The sequence below is a fragment of the Wolffia australiana genome, chromosome 16 (genome assembly GCF_029677425.1).
Source record: "Wolffia australiana isolate 7733 chromosome 16, ASM2967742v1".
In the NCBI taxonomy this organism is placed as follows: Eukaryota; Viridiplantae; Streptophyta; class Magnoliopsida; order Alismatales; family Araceae; genus Wolffia; species Wolffia australiana.
Genome location: NC_135850.1, coordinates 68,682 through 94,776, shown reverse-complemented (window position 1 = coordinate 94,776; position 26,095 = coordinate 68,682). Strand labels below are relative to the sequence as shown.

Genomic DNA, 26,095 nt, shown 5'->3' with positions numbered 1-26,095 from the left:
TAGCAGACGAGTGCGCGTGAGATTGAGAGAGAATGGGGGAGGGCGAGAGAGGGGGAGAGAGACGAAGAAAGAAAGAGAGCGAGAAGGGCGAGAGCGAGAGAGAGATAGTGAGGGCCACAACAAGAGAGAGCGAACGAGAAGAGCGTCTGGACCCCGGAGAGAGAACGACAGAGAGCAAGAGAGAGGGAGAGCGAGCAGTCGAGAACGAGGGAGTGGTTATTAAAGAACAACAGTGCAGCCCTTAGTTTTAAAGAAAACATCATCAAGCGATAAAGCCGCACAGGTGTCAATTCCGTCTGGACATAATTTAAAACTCGATTATCAAATTATTACGCCTAGCATATGTCCAACCTTATAAATATGTGTGTTCTGACATTAAGGGTTATTGTCACAAGGTCAAATCTAGAGTTGCCAGTTACTTGAATCTGACACGTCCAGACCTCAGTGCTTAGAGCATAACAATGAGCAGCCTTAATCTCTTGCAGCGTAAGTCTTTGCAATAGCTTATGTTTACATAAAAGGGGTTAGAGGAAAGGGAGGGGACGCAGCCCTGTCAAGGAATAGGGTCATTGCATTAATATCATAAGAGGTTACATAGTGCTTGGGACAATTACATGGGGGAAGACGATGGGTGATACAAACGAACGAGTCAAGGCGCATCGCGCCAGGTTAGTGTCACCTCTCCGCCTCGAGGCCGCCGCTCTGCACGCACGCTCCGCTCTGCCGCTACACATGTGCCCCCGGGGTGGGCGCCTCGCGCCCGCGGGCGTGGCGATCACACACGCCCCCCTACCTTGACGATCACACACGCCACCAACACCCGTGGTGACACCTAACGCGTGCAGTGCACAACGCCGCCGCATTCAACGCCTCAAGCCGAGCGTGCATGCATGGACACTGCGCGTCCCCATGCTGCCTCGACGCTTTGTGTGTGCTACTAGCCTTAGTCTCCTGGACGGATGTCTCTTGGCCCCGTTCCCCGCACACGCAATCCACGTGTTGCTCGCACGGCCACAGCTCCGTGCGCTACACCCGCGGCACGTCGCCCGGCTTGCGCGTCCCATGCCCGGGCGCGGCAGTTAGCGCTCCTACGCAGTGCTGGCGAGCGTCAAGCATGGCTCTTGGTGCTGACGTGCATTGCTTGGCGCGCGAGGGCTCACGCCTGTCAGCCCACATGCCCAACACGCGTGAACGTCACCTGATTCGTTCCGCCTAGGCGCGAACGGGCACACGCAACGTCTGTAGTGTATCACCACATACGGGGGCGATGTCCAGAGAGATCAGGTTGGGCGTCATCACCCTTAGTGTATCGTAACACTATGTGGTCTTAGTCGTTACAGATCGTGAGTTTCACGCGAACACTCCCTCCCAATAAGCACGCATGCCTCTTGGCAGGGAATGTCGCCTAGTTAGGGGCCTAACAGCTAGTCGTGATCTATAGGTAAAACAAGGTCTAGGTAGACACCTTCAAGAGGAGTCAGCAACTCACCATGACACAATGGAGCGGATGTGTACCAATAGAATTTTTAATAACAAGTAGCTAATAATAACCAGCCACATAGACCTTATACTCGTTACGAGAATACATGATAGGATTCAATATAGGTTTCAACACGGTTATAGGATTCAAGATAGTTAGGATTACACATAGAGTCACATGTAGATAGGATACAATGGTCAGGATTTGTTTCATTATAGCTATTATAACTTGTTATAATGGCTACGATTATAACAGACTCACTTTGTATGTTATAAATATAACTTTATACTATAAATACAAACCAACGTTAATCACACATTTTGATGGATAAACAAAGATTCTAACGGCCACATCTTTCTCCCTCTCTTCTCTCTTTTTTCATTATGTTCTCATCTCTTATTGTTCTTGAGCCGCACGAGTTCTTTCATTGTATCAGAGCCAGAGATGTACATCTAGCTGGCTGGAATCGAATCTTCCTTCGCCACGACCATCAGGCCTACCAATGAAGTCATCACATCAACTAATGGACAAGTCTCAGTTATAAATCCTACGAGAATGATAATCGACCCAAAGTTGAGCAGCGGAAACTACCAAATGCGGAAAAGCGCCATGCTCCTAGTGTTAAACGGATATTATCTAATGAAGTTTTTAGACGGTGTATCACCTCCAATTTCTATTGCAGATGCCCAATGGAATGTGATAGAGAACCCTGAATTCAAGAAATGGTGGCGAATGGATCAACAAATCATGGAGTTTCTCCATTGAACCATTTCAGAATTAGTGCTACCATACATTACCAAAGCAAGATCGTCACAGGAAGCCTCGGAAAAGCTTGAAATTATATCCATTGGATGGAATCAAGTTAGAGTAATGTAACTCCAAAGACAATTTCATAACATAAAGAAAGGTGATGAATACATAATGCATTTTATGACTATCGGGGAATCATTAGAGCGGATGGGATATCTAGTATATGAATCATCTTCTACATTTACGTTTATGAGAGGATTATGATCTACATATTCTCAATTTGTGGTAAGCATTAAAGCAAATCTCTATAATCCGAAGTTTCATGAGATCATTTCTAATCTGAAATCACATGAAGCTTTCCTAATGTTTGAACAAGAGGACAAAATGAATTCTTTCCCTCCCACAGCTAACAGTATGTAGACTTAGACTACGGTCAGTGGAAAGACTATAGTCAAAACAAGAATTTTCAAACTCAGAATTTTCAGAGTCGAGGACGAGGAAGGAATAAAAGATTTCAATCTCGATGTCAGCTTTGCTCACAATTTGGTCGTAGAGCATGAGAATGTTCAGAATTACATAGTAGTTTTCAATTTCAGCGCCCATTGAATCAAACTCAACAAACTAATGCCCAAGCATTTGTTACCACTTCTAAAGAAAATTAGACATGGTTGTGCGGTGCGGTGCGAAAATTCGCACCGTGTGCGAATTTTCGCACGCACAAATTGGGCTGTGCGGTGCACTTTTGTGCGCAAAAGCGCACCGCACACCGCACTTATTCGCACGCTGTTGAAGAGGGTGGGGGGAGGGGGGGGCACGGTCGTCGGCGGCGAGTAGGAAGGTGAGGCCGCCGACGATGGTCGCGGGCTGCCGGTGGGAAGGGGGGGTGGAGTGTGGATCGAACACGGGCATGTACGACGCGGACGCGGGCATGCTGGCGGCGCGGCGCTGGTGGTCTCCGTGCCCAATGCCACGCCGTGGGCATTGGGCAATGCCACGGCCGTGGGCCAGCTCCTCGCCGTGGGCCAGTCCAATGCCACGGCCGCCTGGGGTGGCCCGCAACGTGGCCGCCCACCTCCCCGCCACCAACATCACCACCGTGGCCGTCGGCGCCGACGTCCTCACTGCCCTCCCCAACGCAGCGCCCGTCCTCCTCCCGGCCATGCGGACATGCGGTTCCTCCACGCGGCCCTCGTCGCCGCCGCGCTCGATGCCCGCGTGAAGGTCATCGTCCCTCATCCTGGACTCCTTCCTGCCGTCCCAGGCCTTCTTTAACCGCTCCTGGCCGCCCATCCTCGTCCCCATGCTCTCCTTCCTCCGCGCCACCGTTGCCCCGCTCGCGCTCAATCTCTACCCCTACTACGACTACGTCGCCGCCGGCGTCGTCATCCCCCTGGACTACGCGCTCTTCCGGCCGCTGCCGCCCAACAAGGAGGCCGTTGACCCCAACACCCTCCTCCACTACACCAACGTCTTCGACGCCGTCGTCGACGCCACCTACTTCGCCATGCACACCATGAACGTGACTGAGGTGCCGGAGGCGGGGTGGCCGGCCAAGGGGGACCCGGGGAGGGAGTCGGATGCGACCGCGGACAACGCGGCCACATACAATAGCAACCTGATCAAGCGCGTGCTGGGCCCGGGGGGGGGGGGGGCGGCGCGATGGGGCAGGGGGTTGAGGAGAGGGGCGGCGCGGCAGGGGGGGGAGGAGGGGGCCGGCGTGGCGGGGCAGGGGGGAAGGAGGGGGGCGGCGCGCTGTGGGGGGGGGGGTTGCGGTGTGCGAAATTCCTGTGCGAAAATTTGCACAACCGCTTCGCACATGCGCCCAACCGCACGAGCGCAATCCGCTCGCACGGTTTGGCGCATGTCTAAAGAAAATCAAGAATGGTATGTTGATAGCCGAGCTATACATCATATTATTGTTGATCAGAACACATTGACTCAACAACAACCTTATCAGCAGAATGATCAGCTTCACATAGGTAATGGTAAAGGTTTGAGAATTTTGTCTATTGGTTCTTCTATAATTTCTACTTCAAATATAATACTTAATTTAAAAGATATTTTTTATGTAACAGACATTACCAAAAACTTGCTATCTGTATATAAACTTTCTAGATATAACTGAGTATACGTTGAATTTCATGATCTTTATTGTCTTGTGATGGACAAAATAACCCCCAGATTCTGCTCAGAGGAACAATTAAGGATGGTCCTTACTACTTGGAAACTCATAGACCTACAAAAGCTCCTTTCATTGGGGAAAAAGGCATCTTCAACCACTTGGCACTCAAGATTAGGACACCCCAATTTTGTGCTCTATCTTCTATAATAAATTTGGACTTCCTGTTTCACAGAGAGACAAAAACTTTACAAGTGATGCTTGCAATATTGCAAAATCTCATAAATTGCCATTTCTACAAACGAATCATTCTTCTAGTAACTATCTTGAAATAATTCATTCTGACTTATGGGGGCCCTCGCCAGTTACTTCACGTTATGGATATTAATATTCTGTGCTATTCATTGATGATTTGAGTAAGTATACTTGGCTTTATCCTCTTAAAAGAAAAAGTGATGTCCAGATCGTTAAAGACATGTGCTCTGAAAACACACCAATTCTCATCTTTGTTCAATTACTTCTCTCTAGTTCTCTCCTCACTCTTACGCCTAATCCCTTTCATTAATTGCCTTCACCCACATCTTTTATTTTGTATCAGAGGTAGAGAGTGAGATTGGAAGAGAGAGAGATTGAAAAAGAACACTCATGAGACAGAAATGCAGAACAAACGAGATAAAAACAGAGAGGGATATGGAGTGATAAAGAGTGAGAGACATGAAGCAATAAAGAGAGGGTGAGAGAAAAAAGAGGAGACAATGGGAAAGCAAGTGAACAAGAGAGAGAAAGAAATATAGATACACAGGGAAAGAGCACGAGAGAAATACTTATTGTGTGCGTCTTCTTCCTCATCCCCATTCATGATGGTTGTCATCTCTGTCTAGGATGTCAATGATCATCTATATCAATGATATTCGTCATCCCCATCATCAATGGTTTTTATCTCCTTCACTGACGATCGTCATCCCCCTCATTGGGCTGTCGTTGTGCCCATGATTGGTGATCATCGTACCCCATTCTCCACCGTCATTATCCCTACACTCAGCAGTGTTTTTCCCATTTCCAGCTACCTTCTACATTTGTGGAGCTAAAAGTGGAAATCAATTGTCCTCTTATTTTGGCTTGATGTAGATCCGTTGTCTGACATGGGATCACCTGAGCATTGATTCCCACTTGCATTAAATTTTCCCAATAAATGTCAGAACGGTCGTCGATCCTTACACATCGTTCCACATCACTACGGACTTAGAGGATTCCTCAGCCACACAGGCTTGTATAGATTATTCATTAAGGACTTTGTTAATTTTTCTGAGCCGTTGACAATTTTATTATTTAACAGTGTGCATTTTTAAATTTAATGATGCAGGGAAGCAAACTTTGATACAAAACATTGAGGCTATAGTGAATTGTTGTTCCTTTTCGAGGCTGTCGTGGCGCCACATCATAGCGCGCGTCACGTCATCCTCTCTCTCCTTTATTCTTCTTTTCTTTCCCTTTTGTTTTAAACATGTGGATGGGAACGCACCATGTCACTCTGCGCCAACCAAGTAAAGACAAAATGTCTTAGTTATGACAGCAATCATCGCTTTGCGAATCACGAAGTGATGATTGCCCAGTTAATGATGGGCTGATGCCAACCATTAACTCAACCAACGATTGGCTGGCGCCAATCATCATAGAATGCCCTGATTTTTCACTGTTCTATAAATTGAATGATGACACGTAGCGGCGCAAAATAAAATAAAAAAATTATTTAACAATTCATATTAAATGAAATAAAAGCCCAAAAAACACATATATTGACTTAGAAAAATCATGCAATAAAAATAATATATTATAATGACGTATTAAATTTTTAAAAACTCTAAATGTTTTGAACCATTCATAATACTATTTATTAAAGTATTCTAAAGAGAAACTGTTTCCCCAATTTTCCCCTTTTTAAATGATTTTAAAATTCTTTCACGAGTGTCATTTGTGTTGCCCATCGCATCATGTCACGCGTCCCAGACCCTCCATCACTGTCACGTCATGCGTCATGGGTACTATGTCACCGTCACGGGAATAAATTTTGTCCCACGTCACCGTCACGTCATCCACCGTGGGTCCGTCATTGTGATATGTGAGTGACAGATAACGCCTGTCGTTCCCTAGGGTAGACATAGTTTTTTTTGTACAACTTCAACAAGTCCTTAGTGCTGTACGAGGGTATCGTGCCAAAGTTGATGATGCCTCTTGACCAAGTTTGTATGAATACCCACTACGAAAAACACTTATTATTAGTGTGTAACAAGGATAAAAGTAAAATAAAATCTTGTAGAAGCTCAGTCATCCTCAAACACTAATCTTTTCGATGGAAAGGGGATGCTTGATCTCCAAGACTCAGCCCCCAAAGATTTCACTTCTTCAATCCTCAAAGCCTTGGCCTAATTGACCCTCGAAGTCTTCCGGGATGAACTAATTGTTCAAACATTTAATTAATCTAAAATTTACGGATATGTAGATAATTTCAGCCACATAAAATTTCAAGGATAGTCATTAAGAAAAAGTCATTTAAATTATTTTTATGAAAATACCTTGAATAATTATTTAAGTATGACAAGATGGTTCAATATCCCTTGTTTTTACCTATATCATGATTCTTTGCTTCCATTCTTGTTACCTCTACCTTCTCTTGTATGTTGATCTGGATTTAATCTTTCTCAGCATCTAGTTCAGCACCCGTTGAAGACTAGTGAAAATAAGGATTTTATGTTTGAGATATTGTGAAATCACTTCTTGATGCTTCCTCCTCTTGCCTATAAATTTTAAAACATTAAAAATATATGGATAAGCTATCTGCATAATAAGAAGAGAATAAATAATGATCAGAATTAATTTTGAGAAAATATTTTCAATTAATACTTTTCATCCTGCAAGTTCATTACTTTATCTCCAAGATTTTAAATGCTCTCCATATTTTCGTATAATTATTCAATAATGCATGAAATGGAATAATTTTAGACAATATATAATTTTACAAATATTCTGATATCATGATTATTTTAAAAAACATAGCCAAAATGTCTGGTGGATGATCTTAAATTTAAGGTTGATGAAACAAGAAATCTTGAGTCACAATATTATCCGGCATCAAATGGGACAATTCTAGAGCCTAGGGATTTTTATGGCTGTTAGATATAATCTCAAAAACTTGAAAAATAAATAGAAAAAACCTCCATTGAATAGTCTTCAGGAAAATGTTGATGAAGGTACAAATCTTGAGTTGCATTATTGTGCCCCTTGTAACTTCTTCACTCCTGCATTAAATGGCATGATTCTGGAGCCTATGAATATTTAAGGATAATAACTTGTTAATTTTGAATTGGGATCGTTACAACTTTCCCATTTAGTTCACATTGCATGAAATAAAATCCAATGATTACATGTCCTCTATGAATATCAACTAAAAAACTCAAAAAAAATTTTAGATATCTGAAATTATCTTCCTCAAAATATTATGAATATTTAATATTATTCATCTGTAGTTAAGCTATTATAAGTTAATACTTTAATTTATATATAAATATCCAAGGTAGGTACAGAAGTCCATGTTGCCCAATATATGTTCACTAGCCAAATGGAGCCAGATTCACATAAATATTTGACCAATGACATAGGCCTTGGTTATCAAAATGTCATAAAATCCTGAAGCCTGACTCAATAATATGACCCATCAACTTCATAGCTGAACATCACATATCTTTGCATACATGAACGTAGTCACCCAATGCATGTGTGAACCATATAGAGTTGTTTATCTTCATATGCATAATCCCTGATATGCATGAACATGTTTCAACTAATCCAAACCCATTGAATGAGGGTTCAATTTGCATAATCCACTCTGAACATTCAACAAAACAAATACTTATGGATTTTATTAAAATATTTACAAAAAATTAATCAGCACACGGAATTTCTTTGATGTCTTCGGTCTAGGGACCACTTACAAGACTATGAATTGAATCAATTTAGTGAACCTTTTACCTAAAGATCACCCACCATCTGTCCAATATTTCTCTACACTAATGGCCGCCAGATCAATCATTCTTATTTGTAAAACAAAAATTGATAATCTGTCATCAGCCCAACAAACCTACAGCTACAATGAGCATCATTAATTATCTCTATTTATCTCTCGTGCTATCTCTCTTTCTTTGTTTCTTCCTTTTTCTTTCTCTCTTACTATCTTTATCTCATGTTGCCTCTTTCTCCAACAGGCATACCATTTATATCTCAAGCAAATGATGGAGTGGGATTGATGATGGAATTTTGGCGATGAAAATTTTGAGCCAAACATAGTTGAGACAAAATCAAACACCATGAACAGATGAATAAACATATGGCTTAACAATGTTGCATTCTAGAGAGTTGATTCATTAAATTCAAAATGAACCGCAGGGAAAGAATTTAATGAATCACAACAGCATCATTTAACTTATGAAACAAATCACCTCGACACAGATCACATCCATGATCCCTTTGATCCTCTAATGAGTCATGTGGAGCTGCTCATGTGTGCAGTCTCTACAAGTATTCACGTGGTCCTCTGCACATTGAATCTCCTCCATCACGATAATGAGCTCCATTCAACCTCCATTGCCACTATTACGTCATCCCGATCGCATTGAGAATGAAGAGGAGCCATGGGAAAATATGATAAAAAGGGGAAGGCCCTTGAACAATTCTTGTGCAGGTGAAATTTTTTCAGGGCCTTCCCTATTTACACTAAGAGGGTGCTTTTCATAAAAAAACTCTCATAACTTAAGTATATCTTTCGACATCCAAAAGACCACTTGCGTGCTATTCTCTAGGCCCATGTATCCTTTTAGGTAATGAAGCTTGAAGACAAATAACCTTTATTGACCCTATAAATTAATTAACTATATCATCATATAGATTAATTAATGTCAGATCGATATAACCCAACCAATAGGTTGAGTGTACAACATGTGGGGTGCTAAGCTACACCTTGTGCTATAGAAGATACAAATGACTGTGTGTTGGCTCGCTCATGGAACCTGTTTGCATTGGTTACCATGTATGTATAGTCCCTCATTCACTTGAAACTTCAAGGACACCTTAGGGTATGGTCTATGATAACACCCTAATTTCTGTCTTTATTTCATGTGATTAGCACAATTTTATGCATTTAAAGAGCTTAAAATGGGGTTGTTATCATATATATACATGAAAATTGTGTTTTCAAGTGATTTCTGATTTTTCCCTAATTTTCTGTTAATTCTATAAATTTTAAAGGATTTATTATAGCTCAAAATAATTATTTTTGAATGAAAATGGCATATTTAATATTTTATTTCGACATTTATCAGCATGGGAATGAATCAGTGAATTTTCTAGAATTTTTTAGAATTTTTTTACGAATTTTTAGGATTTTTATGAGATTTATTTGAAGACGAAATGTATTTTTTTAAGGAAAAAACTATATTTATAATAGAAAAAAGTATTTTTATTATTTTCGAACTTTCAAGGGCCTTTTTGCAAACTTTCGTTGCAAAAGACGCTGAAAACAGCTCTCGGTCGCCACTGCAGGCGTAGAGATCCAATTTAAAATTTTACAGGGTTTTATTGCAATTTTTAATATATATTTTTAATATTTTTAGGAGAGTGCACCAGGGGCATATACGCAATTACTTTTGGGCGGCGTCCAAAAGCAATTCCAGGCTTTTTAAGGACTTTTCTGCAAAAAGGAGGATTCAAAATGCGCCAGCCAATGAGAGAGCGACACGTCATTGCGTGTTTAAAAACGAAATTAATAAATAAATCAATTTTAAATCCAATGGATTAAATTAGTTTAAATTTGATTTATTAATAACTTTTGATCCTCAATTCCGATTGAGATTATTTTTTTATGGATTTGTTCGTCTTGATCCCCTCTTTCTATCTGTATGGTTGGATCATTCATATCCATCCTACATTGATAGATAAATATTAAGTATTAAACGGGGGTAAAATGGTGACTTTTACCATATAACCTAAGTATAAAAGCTAAATTTTGAGAGGGGGAGCTTATTCTTGATGGTCCTCTATCACAGATGCAAGACAGAGAGGAGTCCCACCCTGGATCAAGTTATCTGGTACTTTTTCCTTAATTGTATTTGGATTTGTGCATTTTGAATGAGATTAGTTCAATTTCTTGTTTCTTCTTCTTGGTTTTGATCTGAAATTCCAAATCGCTTGGCTTGAGCGGCATGTACAAGCCCTAATTAGGATTGGGAGGAGAATTTGAGGGATTCAACTAAGCATTCAACTGCATTCCAAATAAAAACTCTAAAAAAATTAGTTTTAATTCTTAGGAGATTAAATTACCCCCATTTCAGTTCTGAATTATCAAAGTTGCAAAAATAAACCAAACTCAAATTAAAAATTCCCTTTAACCTCTCTAATTGACCTCTTGGATCCTTTATTAGGATCAAAGAAGCGAATTTAGAGCTCCATATTTCTTCTATTCATCTCAACTCTTCTACCCCCCTTTCTAAATTCTCATCTAATTAGGGGGACTTGATCCTCATTGAAGATCAAATTCAGTTTAATCAGAGTGAAACGACCAATACAATCACCAAATCGAATTCCTTACTAGCTTCCCTTGGACGACACTCGTACTTATCACTATACGTCCTAAGTGGAGTTCTTATAAATTTTATTGCATAAGCCAAAATCCACAACGACAAGGGCTAAAAATTGCATAGTTTTTACCCCTATTTTCGGCTTATCAGTCTATTATCAAACCCTAATCAGTCATTCGAGCAGTACTGATGCGTTTGGAAATCACTATGTAACTATTATCAAATTTTTCACTACCTTGGCTAAGGACTTTATCACATCTTCTTCTTTGAGATGTCTCCTCTTATATCGAGGGTATACGATCCCATCTTTACCATTCAATCATCTTCACAAAATTTCTTTGTGCACTCAAACTAAGGTTAAAGAGCATCCCATGATTGGGATCGTAGGTCATAGTCAAAGCACAACTGTCCGTCCATAAGATATTTTTGGAGTTTTGGTTTAAGGATTACTTGCACAACCATGACGTGAATCGATGTGATTGATATTTTGGTATAACACCATTCAGGGATTCAATGAACTTTTTCTATGAAGAAGCATCCACTGTCTATCCTTAGTGTCTCCACAAAAATGGCTATGTGAATAACCAGATTCATCACATGATTGAGGTTATATAATAGTATTCTATCTTGATACTTTGATTTCCTTCTCGAATATCCTTCAAATGGGAATATTTAGAACATATGGTGGAAGACTAGTAATATCCATATAACGATCTCATCATAATTTCTCTAAGTCTGATCATGTATTCATAGACTTCATTATAAGCATCAGATGTGCACTATAATGAATACATTATAATGGTGAATATGAAATGAGATACAGAATGTGTGATTGACTTGTCAGCCACATATATTTCCATCATATATTCCAAATTTTCCTATCTATAATTGGTACACAAGTCCATGAAGGTGATTGTGTATTCAAGATGAGATTGTTTGTTAGGTTATGGGGCTATGATTGAGATGAAAATTTAACGATATGTGTAGTAGAATATAGAAAGTGGAATCATAAGGGGTATTTAAAGCTCATGTTCATATCACATGTGCACAACCGAATCTGCAAGCTTTTAGTTCCTTCAGTAAGGCATATTGTGTTTTTCATATGTTAAGACTCAAGACATATTGACACAACATTAACATTGATGTTGTTCCTTCATTTTGACAATGCCAGTCATCTTATTGCTAGCATCGCCACATCATTTTGATCATAGCAAGAGGGGGAGGAGCTGACATGAAAATAGAGAACAAGGTGCAAACATGACAAGTATTGGCATGGTTGAATTTTGTTCAAAGCCTTCCTCCTATTTATACTTGATGACGTTGATTTCTGATTGAAAGCTTCAGGTTTTGGGCGGCCCATATGGTTAGTTCAGCTATCAGTGCTTGAAGCCCAAAGCCTTGTTCCATTAGCATTGAGATCAATCGCCACCTCTATCAATAATACTTAATTACATGACAAGTGCATGGTCAACAAACCAACACCACATAAGAATTCACTAAACTTTAAGTCTGTCTTCGAATATCTAAAATACTATTTGGTTTTTGCCCTCTAGGCCCATGTATTAATCTAATAAAAAACTCCAACAATCCAATAACCCTTATTGCTCTTCCAAATCAATTATATATAATCACCATATAGATTAATTAATCACATATAAATTTTGCCTAATTGGGAAGTCTAGTTTTCATCATGAGAGGTGTCAAGCTACACCGTGTATTGGATCCCTGATGAAACCTTTATCTTATTGGTTACCATGTGTGTATAGTCTTTGATCCACTTGACGCTCTAAAATTGACTTATGGCATGGTCAACTATCAAACCATGATCTGCCATCTACTAGTATTGATGCATTCAAAAACTATAAGAGAACTATTCTCCAATATTCAACTACTTCGGTGAAGGACTTTATCACATTGTCTTCTCTTATACCAAGGGATGAGAATCCCATCTATACCACTCAATCATCTTTGAGAACTTATTCCAACACCCGAGCTAAGACGGCTGGGATATAATCAAACTACAAATGTCAATTCATAAGATATCTTTAGTGTCTTCAGTCTAAGGAATAATTACATAACCATGAGGTGAATAAGCATTATACGCAACTTGGTATAATATTATTTAGGGATCCGTACATATCAATTTGGTGTTTTGTTTCACTAGGAAACACCCACTATATGGCCTTAATGTCCCCACACTAATGGTTATATGGTTATACAAATTTTTCCTATGAGTGGGAGTAGATATTGATTTTGTATAGGGATATATTGACATCCTTCTTGAGTTTTATTTGAATGGTAATACTCAAAATGTGCAATTGTAGAATATTTTTATGTTATCATCATAATTCACTAAGTCAGATCATGTATAGGGACTTTATCATGTCCGTCACACATGTGTTATAATGAACATTTAATGAGATGTGGAATGTGTGATTGGCTTGCCGCCCACATATATTTCCATCATTTCTATCTTTACAATAAGAGGAGATTGACTCAAGGAAAAATATGTAGTGAAACCCCTAGCTGAGTTAGTGGACGATGAATATTATTTAGTCGTTAACCCAATCACACCACCACATTTTATTTAAGTCCATTAGAAGAAACATTTGTTCATCATTATTCTCATATGATATTTATAATAAATTCCATGAGTATGTGCAATAACCTAGTGAATTGTGATGAGATCGTAATAGATTGATCATGAGTCTTTTTAAATACATTTTCTAAATTTTTTTTTTTAATGGATAGTCAGGATCGACATTAAAATATTAGGATATTACATCACTATCTTGTCTTAGTGACAAGATAAGTATGGCTGATATTGTGGCCATTAGAGTGGAGATAATAAACGGAGGTTACTCGGTGGTGAAAGATTTCACTTAATTATTTCATACAAATCCATGAATGGTATTTTACCTAAAACGTCAATTTGGTTGATTTGTTTCATGGTTGTGTAAGCGATGAATTGATTTGAGACACCAAGGCCATCTCTTGGAAGGACGACTGTATTTTGACTACTGCTTACAAGTCCCTGAACGTGGGATTCAAATAAGTCTTAGTTTGGATGTAGTGAAAAGTCCACTGAGGTGATTAAATGGTTTGGGCGATTGATCTCCCTCAATATAAGAGGAGATTGACTCAAGGAAGACGATGCAGATAAATCCAATGATAGGGTCTTGTTTTTTAACCATAATATTGGGATCAGATGTTTTGGTTCCCTCGTGAATAAAAAATAAGAAAATCAAAGATATCTTGACCGTAAAATAAGACAACTTTTGGGTACAATGACTTCAAATTTTGGGTACTTTCACAATGTTCAATGCTGTCAAATCAGGCATAAGAAACAATATAAAATTGAGAAAGTTTAGGATACAAAGGTCTTGTACAATGACAAGAATAACCCAGATATTTGTTCAAAATTTTTAAAAATTATTAAGTCTTGGCCATTTTTGAAATTCATTTTTTTTAAAGAGTTAATATGTCTTGACGAGAAGAGGATGAATATTTGTAGAAAGGATAAGCTAAAAGGCGTCACCAAAGTTTTGTAAAAAAAATTGTTTGTTTATCCTGTGCATTCAAATTATTGAAATTTGAAGAAACATGTATCCATTCACGTAAATAGAATGAAGGGGATTAGAGCGTTTTGCTCATATATCTTGTGAGTAAGAAAAGATTACTTCCTTCAATTTTTTCGGTTGATAAATAAAATTCTTCGAAAATACGGTGTCTTACACGTGTCGACTCTCTGACTGAAATTTATTCTCTTCATTACAAGTCGGTGGAACTCGATTCCTAAAAAAGCTTGCTTTCTCCACAAGGGTTAGCGATGGCTGTCGTCGTCGGCTCGCACTCCCAGTCTACCCTTCTCCTCCAGCGCTCCAGACTCTTCCCAGTTGGCCCGCGCCTGCCGTGTCGGCCTTCCCTTCGCCTTGGTGATTTCTCCCCCGCGAGCGCGTCCCACGGATCAATCATCTCCTCCCGTGCCTCGATCGTTCGCTTTTCCAGGACAGATCTTACCCGTCAATCCGCGGTTCCTGATTCGTCCGGCGCAGAGACCGGCGGGGGCGGGGGCCAAGGCGGCGGCGGCGGAGGAGGAGGCAGCGGTGGGGGCGATAGCAGTGACGATTGGGGACACGAGAAGATGGGAGGCGGAATGACATTGTCTCAGAAGATCACGCTCGGATATGCCGCGCTCGTTGGCCGTAAGAACCCCTTATACACGTGTTTTCCCTTTCTATTGCACCCTTCTACGGTTTGCCGCTGTCTCTCGACGCCCGAGTTTGGCTCGTCTTCTCTCCCGATTGACCATCATTTCTTCAACGGAAGTGCAAGCGGCGCGCTGAAATTGAACCGATGACCCAGTCCGACTTTTCGTCGCTCAACGATCCCTTTTCTTAATCAGCCCAAGGGACTGTAGATTAGCCCTCATTTCCTGTAGCCTTGAAGGTAGTAAGTACTTCGATGAGCTCGGTATCGTATTGGTGGGAACGTAGGGAGGATTTCCTGAGCCCAACCCGCAGATCTCGCGATTAGTTCGCAGATAGCTTCAGAAATTTAGAGTCGCAGGTGTCGCCAAAGCAGATGACTCACTTCTTATTCCGTCATCGGCTGGTGCCAGGCTTCACACGACAAGATGAATCAGGCGTCGAAACTTTACCTGACCATCGCCCGAAACTCCAATGCTAAATATGCCTGCCGGTCGAGCTTGTGATCAGAACAGCGCGTCTAGATGCTTCTCAAATAATTGGACCAAGTAAGAGTTTAGTGTTTTCCTCATCGTTGAGGATTCCGAAACTCTAAATGTACTGTTGTTACCTAAATCAGGAGTTTACTTCCGTCCTTCTGAGATCAAGAGTTTACTATAGTGCTATTCTGTTAGGCTTCATGTTCTTAAATATTACCCCCCTTTGAAAAGGCCACGATTTTTAGGACTACATCTTTCGGAATATTTTTCGCTTCGTTTCGACGGGTTGGCTCTTGAAGCTGACATTTTCTGGCGCATTGTACTAATATTATTGTCTATTTTTTCAGTCGGGGGAGTGATGGGATACCTGAAGAGTGGGAGCCAGAAGTCGTTGGGGGCTGGGGGAGCGTCGGCCCTGTTGCTGTGTTTCGTGTACACTCAGCTCCCCGCGCGACCCGCCTTCGCTTCGGCCATCGGCCTGGGTGCGTCTCTCTCTCTCTCTCTCTCTCTCTCTCTCTCTCTCTCTCTCTCTCTCTCTGGCTCGCCACTGATGAAGAACATTGGTGAGCATTACCCAGCATAATAACACCTACCGTTGACGATGTGCAGGTCTGTCGGCGGCGCTGCTGGCGGTGATGGGTTCTCGCTTCAAGAAGTCGGGCAAGATCTTCCCCGCCGGCGTCGTCTCTCTCGTCTCTCTCGTCATGGTCGGCGGGTACGCCCACGGCATCATGCGAGGCCTTCATTGAGACGCCTCGAATAGTCTCTTCCTTCTCATCGTACGTCAACTCCTGTCGAGAACACGCTCTCTCACGTTTGGCTCAGGGGTGCTAGTCTTCGTAAAGGTCGATCTTAATTCTTAACAGGAAAAACAAGGGCGGGAATAAAGAGCTGTGTTTGGGAGATGATTTGACCGTGAACTCATTATTGGCGGACAAGTTAAAGAAAAAATGGGCCAGTAAAAAACAAATTCATGCACATCAACATGCTATGATTGATCTGACGACAGAAATAATAGCAAAACAGAATCAAACTGAACAAAAAAATTTCTATGATTGATCTAGCAAAATATATGATTTATCTCACAAAAAAATCTCTAGTGATTCGCGTGGAATACCAGGTGGATGTGTATAATCATTTAATATAATTGCAATAACCGATTCAGCGTATTTTATTTTATAAAAGACCGTATAAAACTGCATATTCACACATTTCACGCTTTTTGGCGATGAGTTTAGAAAGTTTTCAGACTGCACACTGTTGATCGACAAGTTTCGTAATCTTTTTTGAAACTATTTTAACTATATGGACGACCAAAAGTATTTCTTCAAAAAAAAAATGATGCACCCGACAATGGGGCATCTGCCACAAATTTATTGATTCGTACTGTGGAAAATACTTTTTCTTTAAAATACATGGCGAAATCCATTAAGATACTGAAATAGGAAATACAAAAACGCTTCATTTTGAACAAAGCAAAAAACGTAGTGTCGACTAATTGAAATGTATCGCACATTTATTCTCACACCAAAAAATCTCAGATAATTTCACATCATAAATTCTGAAATTTGAACTTTCACACCTTTTGTTATAGTTTATTCTCTCCATAATCCATTTTTCCAAAATATTTCCCTTAGTTTTGACCCAACCAAAGCGTTTCCCTTAGGTTTGACGGTCCCTTCGTTGCCGGTTTTTAGAAAGGACCTTATCTTAAGTTTGGTCCCGTTACAGTCCAGCCTTGGTCCCGTTAATTAGTGAATGTCAAAGTCAAAATCAACGAAGAAAATTAATAAATGGCATGAAAAAAGAGAAAAGTATATATTAAAAGAAGAAAAAAAGAAGGCTGGGAAAGGGGGTGGGGGTGGCGAGCTCCAGAGCACACCTGGAAGACGGGGGTTGACCGAACGTCTGTCCAGGTCCAATTTGACCAACTGGCCGGACCACCCTGAAATGGCTGACTGACAGTCCTAGTTCAGTCTGGTCTTACCAGTCCATGGTCCAAAATGGCAAACCTATTCACAGCTGGCATTCATCTGCCGCTGAATTTTACTTCACAGACACATATTTGAACTAAACCGAAGATATAGGGATATTACCCAATTGACTCATAGAGTAGTCCCCAGGCAATGATTGGGCAAAAGAAGGCAGTCGGATGAGAAAAAAGGCCTCTTATTTTCGTTGGTACACATTCTTAAAGTTCCTCCTTGGTCAGCTTTAAATCCAGTCCTTGAACAACAACATGACGTAGAGAGGTAAATTGACAGCAGCAACGAATGAAAGCATCCTGAAAATGTGCAGGGTACGTCGCACAACAGCCTTCGCCACTGTCGACCTACCAGAGGAACCAATCTCCGCCGCCTTGGAATCTCCTGCCTTCATGTCCACCACAACGCTCGCCTCCACCTCCTGTCGCTGATGCTTCTTCGCTGCAGACCGCGCAACGGCGCTGCCCCTGCAAAGGGTTTGTCGAGGCTTACTATCAGTCGTTCCCTCACAAAAATAGAGGAACATATAAAGAGAGATGACGACGAACAGAGAACCTACCTTCCCATCGGGCCTGCGTCACGCGAAGCACAAGTTTTTGCTCCCGACGCAGCTCTCTTCACGAGATGCATAGACCCCTCCGCATCCCAAACCATGTCGTACTCCCCGTCGTCATCATCATCCTTCTCCTTTGGAGTGTTTGCGAGACTTGTGATGGCCTGGACACACCAATCCCAGAGGCTGGACCGATTCGAGGGCCAGAGCGCGACCAGCAAGAGAGTTATCACGAATGAACCCAAGTACCTGAAAACACATCCAAAACGACTAAACATCCAAGAACACCCCGGGAAACGGCGACGCAAAAAAAAGAAGGGGTAACATGGCTCACCACAGGTAGATGTGTGTTTGCCATGGCAAGAAACATAGACTGGTTGACACATGGGGTGACTGGGTTGCATTTGTACCAAAGACTGAGAGCAGCATGAATGATGGGTAGAGGTTTCCTTGCTGCCAGCTCATAGTTCCAAGTGTATGCTGCAGAATTGGCAAGAGAACATGGATTAGAGTGAGGCGGCATATTTATGAAGTAAAATTGGAACAATGTGTGGTTTGATCATTTGCAGTTTAGGTGGAGTCTATAGGTAGTAGGCTTAAGCGGCGGAGAAGAGACGAGGAAGAATGTACTCTCTTTGAAATTTTTAGTTAGATAGTGTTGACTCAACGAAGTCCATGTTTCACGAGTATACCTCTGTAACAGGACCGAAGGATGTCGGATGTGTCACAGAACATTGATCATGGTCATGGCCGGAAAGAACAAGAACCTGATTAAAAGTAAGTCATTCTTCGCTGAGACTACCGTGATGTGCTCACGATGGTATCATCATGAACTGTTAATGAAAGAAAAGTGGCATGAAATATCTACTTACAGGCTTGATCAGCTTTAACAACTCTTCAGATGTCTCCCTTGTGAGGTAGTTCTGGTAGCTGCACAAATCGAATTGCCAAGGTCTCCATTAGTTGTAAACTCTACAGCTAAAAAAACAAAAATTTTCTCCTTAGGAAAAATATATACAAATCCTATGCAGGACCTTATCGACTAGAATTCAATTTTGATTCCTAAAGTATGCAGAAACTTACGTTATCCCTTCATCGGATGCTGCACGGGACACCCTCTGAAAATAAATTAGAAAGTTTATAAATTTCAGAGCTAAGATCTAAAAGTACACTATCCTTTCAGATAGTAAAATGATCTATCTACATGGTCGTAAGTACCTGATTGATTACTGACGACGCACGGTGAGGACCACAAGGTGTCCCATCAGGCCGGTGGAGTGGGATGTGCGTCAATAAAACCTTGGAATTTGGCGCAGGATCTTTGAGCGGAGTAACAGAAAAAGCTTTTTAATGATACAAGTGAAATTACCAAAGAATATAGTTTCTACTTTGGAAATTACGATACATACCAATTGATACGTTATGGACAAATTCCCATGTTGACGATGTGAACTTTCCTTGCACAGGTCCTGTTAAAGACGACAATTAGTGTAATCCATCAATATATGGTTAGTTGCATTTGTACCAACTGATTGTTCTTAAAAATATAAAGTCAATTAACGAAGAATACAGAAAACCGGAACTCACTGAAATCTTGATGCCTTTGCTTCCATAGGCACAAGAAATGAAGCAACTGGAAATTCTCAAATTTCCTAAAGATATTTATCCCATCAATATTAGAAATGCTTAACATTTTCTACTTGCAAATATTCAACGAAAATTTTCATTTTATGATACGAATATTTGGCCGTTGATTCCATTTCAGACAACTGGGTACTCACATCATTAGGTGAAAGTGATATTCAAAACTTATACACTAAGTGGTTCAAGAAAAAACCTAGATAATACGGAAACATAAATAAACACCCAAAATATATCGTTATTGCGACAAACTTCCATGAATCATGGTCAATAGTACATAATGCTCAATAAGAAAATAAAAATGATAGAGTCTTATTCTTAATCCTAATGCACTAGAAAATGAAGATGATTAAGTAAATCTGCGAACAAAATTAGCAGTTGGATTACCGTCAAGTGTTTGGGCATCTACAGCAATAAAATCCACATTCTGAACTGTGAAACGATAGTTTCGCAAGCCAAAATCTTTCTCAAAGCGGCTAATCACCTGTAACATAAGAAAATTTCACAAATTTTAGACGGATGTCTAAGAGATGGGCTCCGGGTTATTATTGTATTAACGTAGAACCTTTTTTCTTCAAATAGATCAGTACATATGATGTGTACATTCATAGAATAAGATAAAAGTCAAGAACCCAAAAGAAACTATTAATAAACCCGAAAGAAAAGAAAAAAAACATAAAAATATGCAGCCAAAATCTGGGGCTTGAGAGTTTCATCGAAGATCATTTTTCATTATGAGCCTTTAAAAAATCATTATTCATCATATCCGAAATACAAGATTGAGAAACATTTACCTGACCTTAGAACTTCGTAATAATAACGTTATGCTTATGGACGTCTTCCTAAAGCATATTATCAATCTCATTAAACATCAATTCTAAACCCCATTAACCACTGGCCCTCCCAGACTGCTCAACCTATTACCTCTGTTCACATTTGTATCATCCATCCATTCTAGGGTGCTCATCTTGGCAGTAGAGCAGAATGGGCATCACCCTTTTTCTCACTGTTAAGACCCTTCATTCATTTTTGATTTCCCAACACCGAAAAAAAAACTCTGGTACATTCACTTTATCGTTTGTTTAATGGAGCAGAAGTCATCCACTCATTCTACTCAACTCTATCATGCAACCCTATAAGATGTGTCTTATGATTCTGGACTGAATCGGGATAAGAATCCAAATGACAACTAACATAGAAAACACGGGGTTACAAAGTTAAGGATCAGAGGCAGAGTCGGATCAACTCGTCCTGCTGCTGCATGAAGATGGAGTATCTCTGATAGATCTCTCGTCGAAGAGATCTCAAGAAGATGAACGTAGTAACTTGAATAGATCGTAAATGTTTCAATATAGCCTATTGTTCAGATATCGTCACATAGACTACTTCTCTCCTTCGGTGGCGCTCCTTCTCCTCGAGCAGACGTCTCTTCTCCGAGCTCCTCCTCCTCGAGCAAGACGGCTCCAGCTCCGTCGGGTGAGATCTTCCTCGCAGGCGGTTCCCTTGATGGCGAGCTCCTCCCTCCAGTCGGTGGCGAGATCTACACCTCCTGGCCCTTCCCGAACTGGTAGTTCGGTTCCTTCTTCAAGAAATGAAAACATACCTGACCCTCTTGGAGTGGGTCTTTATTTATAGGCTGAGGGGAGTCTCTTCCCCTCCTTGTTTACGGGTCTCGGTCAACGGCCTGTTGACCAGATCTTGATTTCCTCCTCCTTTGGTATTTCCGAAAGTGGAACTTATCAATCTCCCTCCTTTGCTCAAGATGCCCCAGATCTGATACTAAGGCTGCGTCAAGATCCCTCTCCAAGAATCAAGAAAATGATCAATGTCCTTCTGCTACCACCATCTTCTTTATGTATATGCTCTATTCCTGCCTTTCACATATTTGAATCCGCATGTGCAAGCTCTGAGTCACATGCGACTTGACACCTCTTGCTGGTATGATAGGTTCAAGTAAGAACTGTATCAATGATCAGATAAAATTGAAGACTACATGATACGTTAACTAGAAAAGAATGTAGCACGGGCAGTAATTAAAGAATTCTGTATGTCAGGTCACATGTGGGAACTCCCACACGTGTGATGCAGTCTGTAAATAAAAGGGAAGCAAGAAGGAAGACGGACATCTTTTCAGGAAGTTGGTGTCTTGATACCGACAGGTATCATTAACTTCAGAATTCCATCCTAATCAGAAACCTATCAATCTAGAGTCAATGTCGGAGTAGAAGGAGCAAGTGAAACTTCAGTGGTATGGCCAGAGTTGGGGGAAAGGAAGAAGAGTTGGAAAAGGAAACAGATAAAGGGTTGGATGATCCTTCTTACTTCTCTGGTTGCAGGTCTCTCCTGCTCCCAGCCTTCAGCCGTAACCACCGTCTCACAAACAGATTCTTGAAAAAGATGATCTCCCCTCTTCCTCCTGGAGCTGGTTATTTATAGGGTCTCTGTAGGTAAGTTCCCATGTGTGAGATCCTGCATGTGGCCCACTTATTGGATCCTCTTACAGGTACAACGACAATATGTTGTGATATCATTACTCTGTAGGGCAGCTACGGCAGAAGGCTGGGATGAAGGAGGCACCTGCGACCAGAGGGAAGGACTGTGCCATCCTTCTCAGTCTGTACTTCCTTTCATCTTTTCTACTTTCTTGTTCTCTCTTTCCTTTCCGAAACTTCACCAGTTCGGATCTCAGTTTGAATATGAAGAATATTGTCACTCCTGATGTACATTTTGTTTTACGATTGTTGAACAGCTGCATTGGTGAATACTGTTCAAAGAAAAGCTATAGCAGAAGTTCCTATCAGATACCTCAATGGTATCACAACTCAACGGTTAAAAGATTACTTCTCAGTAAACACAAGATTGTACACTTCAACTTTTTTTTATTCAAATACGAAATCGAGAAAATATGGGTCCCCAAGGGATATTTCCTATATTTCACAGATTTGGGAACTCCCACGTTATGCATGAACACATGTGAGACTCTAAGATAAGTGTTCCACAGGGAAGGCCAGGTTGGTGGCCACTCCTGAGAAATGTACCGCATGCTCACCTGCTCAATCCCCTCCGTGATGCATGAGTATCATACAGAGGGTTGTATCTCAGATGGGACAGCAGCATAAGAAAAAGGGAAAATGATTTAATAAGAACCTCTTTTCCTAGGAAACAGATTTTTACAGAGGACAGCTCTTTTCTTTTGAGAGGACTCAGAACAACGATAAGCAATGTTCCATGAAATTCAGGCTGTCAACCATAAAACTTGGTAAGAGTTTGATATGTTCTTTTCAAGAAAATACAAAAGAAAACGATTTAACCAAAGAGCCAGGTCCACGTCAGCTCAAGAGGACTAAGAGGGTCAACGACTCTATAAATAAAGACAGGGACAGACCTACAGGTAAGAATTTCCAAGAAGTCATTGGGGTCCCGTCTAGGAGCACGGGGAAAGGCTGGAGAAGCAGGAGAATCCTGCGCCCAGAAGAAGGATCTCGTGATCCTGGTTCTGTTCATTCCCGCTGAAGTAACATTTTACACATTTCGTATATTTCTCTCGTTCTGCAATTGTCTCATGTAACCAACTGATAAAGATCTTCTCTCCGAAGATAGAATAAGATCATATTTCGGATTTCATTTTCTTGATCATATCAGAGTTGAATATGTACTGATCCACGCCACGATCCATGAAACCAAAATTATTATCTTCAAAACGTACCTCTGGATGATGCATATGCAGAGATGCATATCCAATGTCATGGTTTCCACTAAGGTAGTAAAACTTAATGTCGGAATATCTTCCTCGTTCCTTTAAATAGAATATGTGTTTAAATCTGCTCAACGAATCCTCCCACCTGTAAAGAAGAAGTTATCAAAATGTAAACGTATGTAAATAAAATAATATCAATCATAAGAAAAGTAAATCTGCAAGTTTGCATGAGTTTATCTTTTTAAGAAGATTTGGCAACACAAAAGCGAGCTAAGATCTCAGGAATGCTTTTACTCATTGTTCGTCATATTTATTTGGATATTTTTTCAAATGGAAATCAGCAAAGCATTTAATGACGTAGGAAAAAAAAAAATCAGTAATCAGTAGATTGATAAGTTTTATGGTAAATGTCCATCTTAATAGACCTAGATGAATGGACAGATTTAATCCACAAAAAGTACACATTTTCGCAGATGCTAAGAGCAGGTTTTACAGATGGAATGCAAAATCCAATCCATAGATATTCAGATGAACACATAGCACAAGAAAAGCATTCATCCATTTGAAAGATCATGCATAAGCAGTTAGCATGCGACGGAATTGCCTCACAGCGGCAATCAGAAGGTTCTGAGGCCATACCATACAATCAGCAGAGAATGATCTTTCATTCCTGTTATTAAGGGTTGGAGAATGAGAGGACAACCACCGAGAATAGGAAGATAATATTATTAAAAAAATTCGTCATTCTAGGCGACAAGAAAAAGAAAAGAAGAAGAAGAAGCTGATTCATGATTAAACCTTCACTCCAAACCAAATCCAATTGGATTTTGGCAGTATTAAAGGGCTTGGCTGATGTTTCAAGATACATATAAGATTAGGAGTCCTGTATAGATCACAAGGCCATCAGGATCGTAAGCAGAATTTGAAATGTAAGATTCATTTATGCGACCTATTTTTTGTTGCTATAACTTGTGGAATTTCTACGTGCAGTAAGAGAAAAACGGAGCACCAGCATTAAGCTTGGGGTCAAAAAGAAATTCCACGAGGTACTCCACAAAAAATAGAATAATCAGATTCAGAAAAGAGTAGAATTGCCAATTCAAAGGAATATATGAGGCCTCTGGTTGCAACTAGAGTTCAATGCACTCTCAATGAATACAAAAGGCACTCCTTTAATACATTTTAACTACGCCTTCCGCAGTCAGTCCTCAGAAAAGCAGTTGACAAAAAAAGGTTGAGAACAGTATTAATCTAAAACAGCTTGCTGTCATTGGCAGCACCAAGTACAAAACAACACAGTACAGCCTAAGTTCAGCTTACTCTTTATCTGATAGGAAAGGTCCACCATCAAATTGATCGCCCAGAAAAAGAACCACATCTGGTTTGAAAGGTAGGATAGACGTTTGCAAAGATCTTCTCAAGTAGAGATCTGTGAAAAATTTTGCTGCCTTTAGTGTCATCGATTCTCGGGGCAGGTTCAAAGACGTCCAATCCATAATCTGCCATAGTGAATGTAGCTCTTCAACACCCAAAACATGAATAAACGCATTACAAAAAAATCAGTAAGATGCATTCAGATATCAACGCAACTCCATTTAGGAGAAACTATGGATCCAGATAATAATCCTTTAACAGTAACACCTTGCTTTGCCGGTGAAGACAGGCAAATATTTTCTTTACATGAATATTTCAGCAAACAATATCAGCCAACTTATCTGGAAATTACAAGAGCGATACCAACCTTGAACCGAAGCATTCGCAGAATACACTAAAAGGAGAAAGAAATTGGAAGAGAAAAAAGGAAAATTGACCTGAGGATCTGCCAAAACGGCAATGTTCACCCTTTTATCTGTACTCTGTGAGCTGCCGGTCAACTGCAGAATCAGGGGATACAGAAAGTGAGTATTTTGAGATCAACAACAGGAAAAATAAGTCAATGTGAACCGCGAGCCATCGCGAGGATTGTACGTTCAAGACGCAGAAAACAGGTTTGCGGTAACCAGCGAGAAAACAGTATATAGCTACTAGAACAATACGGATGAATCAACGTAATAATACGGATAGGATCCGCGTAAAATCACTCGCACTGACAATAATTTAGACTCCCGCAGTGATGGGCGACCGCAGATCGAACAGTAGATGCAAAAAAGACGCATAAATCGGAGGATGGAATCCAATCTTCGTCGCCTACCGAGGAGGTGGATCCCCCCCGCGGCCACGAGCATGTCCAAAGAGGGAGCCAATAGGTGATCATCTCTCCGTAGAGAAGCGTCACTGCCCATCCGCAACAGAGGAGCAGCGTAAGCCGGGAAAGACTGGACATCTTCTTCCTCGGGCCCCCGATCGTTCGCAGTTCGCAGTTCGCAGCTCGCTGGGACAGCGAAGTCGTCAGCGGGCAAGACGACGTCTTTCGTGCTTCATTAACCAAGATTTCAGTTGCTCTCCCTCTCTCTCTCTCTCTCTCTCTCTCTCTCTCTCTCGCGATAGTATTAAAATATTATTAACTGGAAATTTTGTTAACTCCACCGGCCTTTTTAATTTAAGGGACTAATACTTT

General features: G+C 40.8%; 2 protein-coding genes across 3 annotated transcripts; one reads left to right on the top strand and one right to left on the bottom strand.

The window, feature by feature from the left end:
• Positions 1–14,764: 14,764 nt before the first annotated feature.
• LOC144713909 (uncharacterized) lies at positions 14,765–16,567 on the top strand. Its single transcript, XM_078588649.1, has 3 exons — positions 14,765–15,180; positions 16,010–16,144; positions 16,272–16,567. Exons 1-3 carry the CDS (start codon positions 14,805–14,807, stop codon positions 16,409–16,411), a joined length of 651 nt encoding a protein of 216 aa, XP_078444775.1. The 5' UTR covers positions 14,765–14,804; the 3' UTR covers positions 16,412–16,567.
• A 1,248-nt stretch (positions 16,568–17,815) lies between these two features.
• On the bottom strand, positions 17,816–25,954 carry LOC144713765 (Calcineurin-like metallo-phosphoesterase superfamily protein). Of its 2 annotated transcripts, XM_078588441.1 has the most exons (13): positions 25,730–25,954; positions 25,350–25,412; positions 24,859–25,037; positions 23,548–23,683; positions 20,229–20,325; positions 19,610–19,669; positions 19,419–19,519; positions 19,284–19,318; positions 19,073–19,130; positions 18,893–18,967; positions 18,535–18,680; positions 18,207–18,449; positions 17,816–18,114 (listed from the first exon to the last, which is right to left on the bottom strand). In XM_078588441.1, exons 1-13 carry the CDS (start codon positions 25,859–25,861, stop codon positions 17,877–17,879), a joined length of 1,563 nt encoding a protein of 520 aa, XP_078444567.1. In that variant the 5' UTR covers positions 25,862–25,954; the 3' UTR covers positions 17,816–17,876. The 2 variants fall into 2 exon arrangements, with proteins under 2 accessions (XP_078444567.1, XP_078444568.1); XM_078588442.1 differs by lacking the exon at positions 18,893–18,967.
• Positions 25,955–26,095: the final 141 nt, after the last annotated feature.

What these genes read in the sequence shown, in the direction of transcription:
- LOC144713909 (XM_078588649.1), top strand. Translation starts at nt 14,805, where the DNA reads ATGGCTGTCGTCGTCGGCTCGCACTCCCAGTCTACCCTTCTCCTCCAG. An exon ending in ATATGCCGCGCTCGTTGGCC is followed by an intron (nt 15,181 to 16,009) that starts GTAAGAACCCCT and finishes CTATTTTTTCAG; the next exon opens with TCGGGGGAGTGATGGGATAC. An exon ending in CGCTTCGGCCATCGGCCTGG is followed by an intron (nt 16,145 to 16,271) that starts GTGCGTCTCTCT and finishes GACGATGTGCAG; the next exon opens with GTCTGTCGGCGGCGCTGCTG.
- LOC144713765 (XM_078588441.1), bottom strand. Translation starts at nt 25,861, where the DNA reads ATGTCCAGTCTTTCCCGGCTTACGCTGCTCCTCTGTTGCGGATGGGCA. An exon ending in CGTCGTCAGTAATCAATCAG is followed by an intron (nt 19,319 to 19,418) that starts GTACTTACGACC and finishes ATTTATTTTCAG; the next exon opens with AGGGTGTCCCGTGCAGCATC. An exon ending in TGTTAAAGCTGATCAAGCCT is followed by an intron (nt 18,968 to 19,072) that starts GTAAGTAGATAT and finishes ACTTTTAATCAG; the next exon opens with GTTCTTGTTCTTTCCGGCCA.